Raw genomic sequence first — 5392 nt, 5'->3', positions numbered from 1 at the left:
GCCTGAGATATCGTCAAAATAAAACAGACAGTTACCACAACTTTTTCTCATGAACCAACGTCCAACATTATTTCCTCTTTCTGCAAATGAATTACATGGATTATAAAGCAATACCTACATCTTTTAGATTGTTTGAGTAGATTTGTTTTTCTTCAACTGTTTAACTTTTAGATTATGTTCCCTGTACTGCACAAGACTCAAATTTTCAACCCACAAATCACTCTGAAGTCTAAGCATCCCTTTTTCACATTGGTTCTTTTGTTGCATCTGGAAAACTGGTACCACAGTTTCGGAGCTTGGGCAAGCACGAACGCACCATCCCTTTTTCAAATTTTCCAGCAACGCTGTCATCTCTCAAGCATGTATCTAGCCTGAAGTCAGGCGATCAGGTGTAAAAGAATGACTATAAATATAATTATTGTACGTATATTACATCTACGAAATCACAATGGACAACGAGCGTCTAACAAAGAATGGCTATAAATTTAAACTATTTTACATCAATGAATCACAAAGCAGCATCAGTGTGAAGAAAGTCCAGAAGTACATATGTCTGAGTCTGCTGGGCTAGAAAGCAGGGAGACAAACTTGAGGCTTGTTTGCTAGTTTCTTTGGACAATACAACAGCTCCTAGTGCTTAAACCTCACAGGCATCAGAAAATATATGCTGTCGCTATTTCTTCCCACTACCATGCGTCCATGATGACGACCACAACAGAATGTCATGCCTCGTTGTTGTCCGAGGTAGAAACTTCTGCACTGCACATAGGGCATACCTGCAACATAGCAATGGTATTCATCACCTTGTTTTCTAGTATTCAGTTTCATCATGCACCATTAATAACAAATTCCCTCTACAAATTTAAGCTATTAGAGGAAACATGGATAGTATGCTCATACTTCAATATCTAATACTACCCAATCTGTGTATAAAATCGCTGTTTCTGGTTGCTTTATTATGCAAAACAGAACTTCATGAGGATTGGCATCATGTAGACTGATGGTGGAGAAGAAGTTCATGGAATCGTTTTTGATAGAGGAATTAAGAGAACATATTGTGTGAGAATAGGTCCTTTCTTGCTTTCTTTCATAAGAGCTTGGTGGACAATTTTCCGGCTATGGAAGGAGGAAAAGGGGGTGGTGGCTATACCTTGTTTAACTGCAGCCACTGGTTTATGCAGTCAGAATGATACGAGTGCTTGCAAGGAAGTGCAACCAATGATTCACCTTCCTCAAATTCCACACGGCAAATAACACATCTGCAAATAAACTTCACATATCAGAACATTCAATACCTATAAACAAATTTAAAAAAAGATAAAATGTTTAAATCATGTGTATACTGTTCCATGTTGCTCTCTTGCTTATCTTGTGCTTGGTAAGTTACTGAAGGTAATGAAGCCAGAGTATCTGCAGAAACGCCTCTGCTTTCTGTACCGACCACTTCACCCAATGCAACCAGCTCCTAAGAACACCACAACCATTAATTAATATCTAATGGTAAATCTTGAAGTTCAGTCTGGTTTAACAGAAAAGAATCTTAAATCACCAGATGCAGATATAAATGCAAATAATCACCCTTTTTCTAGTACAAAATATACAACTTACCTCATATGAGTATTCGTCTGGATCAACGTCTTCCCATGCATCCTAAGGTTCGACATAAGCACAAATTTTGAAAATGTCAGGTACCAACTTCATGCTTGGAAGATTGATTATGATTTATTGATTATAACAAGAAAATAAGAATATTATTACATTGACAAACATACTGATTGGTCGTATGGGATGGATATCAATAGATTCATAAGAAACCCCTTTCGTTCAAAAAAAAAATCAATAGATTCATAAGGCTACTTTCAGTAATTCCCAAATAGAAGAAAATTGACATCACATACGCAGTCATGGATCCTAGCGAAAATATGCTTATTCACAAGAATAAGATCATGAGGAAAGGAAAATTCCATTCAAAACTCTAATAACGATATGGATGTGTGCATTTGTGGATGCAAAGGCTAGGATGATTTCCCTTCCTTGCTGAAAAAACAGGAAAATTACATTCCAAATTCTATACCAGCCTTCTGTCACAAACGGCGAACAATGGGATGAAGGTGCAAACATACGATCGTGCTAACCCAATCCGCATTTATTTTAGCACATATAGAGCTGTTCTAAGTTTAAGGTACCAAGCACTGAATCTACTCGATGGCATTAAAATTATTTATTCTAGACCACTGCAAAATGCATAGAGGATGCGTAGAAGGAAATAATGAAGATAAAATGCAAATCCTAACATGAGCAATTAACTGATATGTGTTTGAAACATTCAGCTATTATCCAGGTTGAAAAACTGGGCCGACAAACTAAACTAGCGCATATGATTTTAGTTAAACACAAATTTGAAGCTATCCTGAATAAAATATGTAAATTCTAATCTTGACAGAAAAGCTGCATGGTTGCCTAAGCATACGCATAAATCAATAAACATTGTAGTAGTATATCGTAATAACGGAATGCACGGTCACCTGTGCGCTATCCCCATCTTCCTCATCTTCCTCATCATGCTCCATCTCTTCCCCTACTGAAAGAAAAAAGAGACTAATCAACATCCCCAAATGGGAGCGGGAGAAAACGTGACTGAATTTGGAAAAGCCCTGTCTCTTGCACTCACAATCAGTGATCCCAGCGAGCGCCATGAGCCGCTGGGCGACCTCGCGCTCCTCGGCATCCTGCAGGGCCCGCGCATACGCCTCGTCGTCCTCGTACCGCGCGGGGTCCAATTCGGCCCCCTCCGCGTCGCCCACCTCCTCGTCGTCATCGTTGGGTAGTACCCCCTCCTCCTCGTAGTCGCTCCCCTTGTCGCCTTCGATCCCTTCCTCTTCCTCGTCGTAGTAGTCGTAGCTCCCAGCGTCCGAGGCATCGTACTCGCTGCCGTCCCCGCCGTGCGCGCTCAGCATCATGTACGCCCGCTCCTGCGGCACCAAGCGCACCAACCCCAGATTAATTAAACCACGAAGCATAGGCGGCGGAACCGACCCCGCTAGATCTGGACGCTTACCTGCTCCTGGAGGACGCGCGCGAGGGCGAGGTCGGCCTCCTCCTGGCTTAAGGCGGTGAACGGCCGCCTCCCTACAGCCGCCGCCGCCGCAGCCGACACGTCGTCCCCTCCGGCCCCGGCTGCGGCGGGAGTATTGGGGCTATGGTTTTGGTCCGCGCTGGGCTTCTCGCCGCCGTTTCCCTTGGGGCCCTCCATGGGGGAGGGAGAGAAGGAGCGGTTAGGGATCGGAGACGAGAAGGAGAAGGGGAGGACGAAAAGGAAACAGAAATTCAATAGTGGCAACGTTAATCAAGCTCAGGCGCACGCGCACGCGGTAGCTATATGAGGACGAGGCCAACGTTTTGCCGTGGGTTTAAACAGGAGGTATCTTTTTTCTTAAAAAACCTGAAACAGGAGGTATCTGGCTGGGACCGAGTCATACTTTTAAACGTTCTGCTTCAAATGTGTGCGCGCTAAGTTTTATTCATACGGTTTTGCTGTAACTCAGTTAGCTGAGTTTTAATTATGGTCTCAGTCACTTTTTAACCGTTCGATTGTTATTGTATTATCGCTACGAGTTGTGTCCTTCGAGCGACGCACCTCTCGTCTCGTACAAAACCAGCTGCATGAGTGCTCAGTTTTGCTTTTTGTCTACAGAGTTGGCCATGCGCATAGTACAGGAGGCTGGCCATGTGAATAGTTCCTAGCTTGTTTACATGTTATGGTCATTTGCTTTATTTTCTTGAATCTTGTTATTGTCATTTGTTGACCGTAGCTGCCAAGGTCAGCTCTTTTGTAATAACTCCCCTTTTCAGATTTTTCGACTGATTAATTGTTGTTTTCTTAATTAATTGTTATTTTTATTTTTATTATTCACTATTAAGTAGAAATTTATTCCACTCTTTCCCTTTCATAAATAAGTGTATTCATTTCATTTAACTTAATATTCATTTGTTACCTTATATTATAAAATTGTCTATTTAGGCTTTCATTATTTATTTATTTTTACTTTCTATTTTTTTTACTTTTTAGCCCTTGTTTTATTTAATGATTTGGTGTATTCTTTTTGTTTTCCATTTTATATTAATGCCAATAATATTCATAATCGGATCGCAACTACAAGATTTAAAATGTGGCCGCAACTGTAAGTATTTCAAAGTAGGGTACAATTGTATGTATTCGAAGTGAGGTCGCAGTTGCAAGTATTCATAGTCGGGTCGCAATTGCAAGTATTCATAGTCGGTTGCATGTATTCGAAGTCAGGTCGCAATTGCAAGTATTCATAGTCGGGTCGCAATTGTAAGTATTCATAGTCGGGTCGTAATTGCAAGTATTCATAGTCGGATGACAACTGCATGTATTCGAAGTTAGGTCGTAATTACAAGTATTTATAGTTGGGTCGCAGTTCCAAGTATTCATAGTCGGGTCGCAATTGCAAGTATTCATAGTCGGGTGCATGTATTCGAAGTCAGGTCACAATTGCAAGTATTCATAGTCGGGTCGCAATTGTAAGTATTCATAGTCGGGTCGCAATTGCAAGTATTCATAGTCGGATGACAACTGCATGTATTCGAAGTTAGGTCGTAATTGCAAGTACTTATAGCCGGGTCGCAGTTGGAAGTATTCATAGTCGGGTCGCAACTGCATGTATTTGAAGTTAGGTCGTAATTGCAAGTATTTATAGTCGGGTCGCAATTGCAAGTATTCATAGTCGGGTCGCAACTGCATGTATTCGAAGTTGGGTCATAATTGCAAGTATTTATAGTCGGGTTGCAATTGCAAGTATTCATAGTCGGATCGCAATTGCAAGTATTCATAGTCGGGTCGCAACTGCATGTATTTGAAGTTAGGTCGTAATTGCAAGTATTTATAGTCGGGTCGCAATTGCAAGTATTCATAGTCGGATCGCAACTGCATGTATTCGAAGTTAGGTCGTAATTGCAAGTATTTATAGTCGGGTCGCAATTGCAAGTATTCATAGTCGGGTCACAATTGCAAGTATTCATAGTCGGATCGCAACTACAAGTATTCACAAACGGGTCACAACTGTAAATTTTATTTGTGCAACAATTACATGAAAAAGCTAGAATCAAGTTGTTTTTTATTAAGAAAAAACAAATTATTACATCACGATTCATATAATAAAGACACACTACTTCTTTGTACAAGAATGTTTGGTGGTCAGAGTAGTTGAAGCTAACAAGATATTACGTAAACTTTTTTGCTTATTTTTTTTCTCTATCACCGATTTCTTTAAAAAAAATATAACGTACATCAATAAAAACTGAACGAGTAGTTATTGGACCGGTTAGATGAGACCCATAACAACAACAACCAAAAATATGACATGTCAAC

General features: G+C 40.6%; 1 protein-coding gene across 2 annotated transcripts; it reads right to left on the bottom strand.

Moving 5' to 3' along the window:
- Positions 1-392: 392 nt before the first annotated feature.
- On the bottom strand, positions 393-3388 carry LOC123410356 (E3 ubiquitin ligase BIG BROTHER-related-like). Of its 2 annotated transcripts, none has more exons than XM_045103285.1 (7): positions 3059-3388; positions 2672-2972; positions 2526-2578; positions 1609-1650; positions 1344-1465; positions 1151-1259; positions 393-776 (listed from the first exon to the last, which is right to left on the bottom strand). In XM_045103285.1, exons 1-7 carry the CDS (start codon positions 3251-3253, stop codon positions 723-725), a joined length of 876 nt encoding a protein of 291 aa, XP_044959220.1. In that variant the 5' UTR covers positions 3254-3388; the 3' UTR covers positions 393-722. The 2 variants fall into 2 exon arrangements, with proteins under 2 accessions (XP_044959220.1, XP_044959219.1); XM_045103284.1 differs by having other exon boundaries at positions 2526-2581; positions 3059-3387.
- Between the last annotated feature and the right edge of the window lie 2004 nt (positions 3389-5392).

Source organism: Hordeum vulgare, chromosome 7H, assembly GCF_904849725.1.
Source record: "Hordeum vulgare subsp. vulgare chromosome 7H, MorexV3_pseudomolecules_assembly, whole genome shotgun sequence".
Lineage (NCBI taxonomy): Eukaryota > Viridiplantae > Streptophyta > Magnoliopsida > Poales > Poaceae > Hordeum > Hordeum vulgare.
This window is presented reverse-complemented; position numbering and strand designations above follow the sequence as displayed.

Coding starts and splice junctions, on each gene's coding strand:
- LOC123410356 (XM_045103284.1), bottom strand. CDS start 3,253: ATGGAGGGCCCCAAGGGAAACGGCGGCGAGAAGCCCAGCGCGGACCAA. Junction 2,582..2,671: donor GCTCGCTGGGATCACTGATT/GTGAGTGCAAGA, acceptor TTTTTCTTTCAG/TAGGGGAAGAGATGGAGCAT. Junction 1,466..1,608: donor CAGACGAATACTCATATGAG/GTAAGTTGTATA, acceptor TGGTGTTCTTAG/GAGCTGGTTGCATTGGGTGA.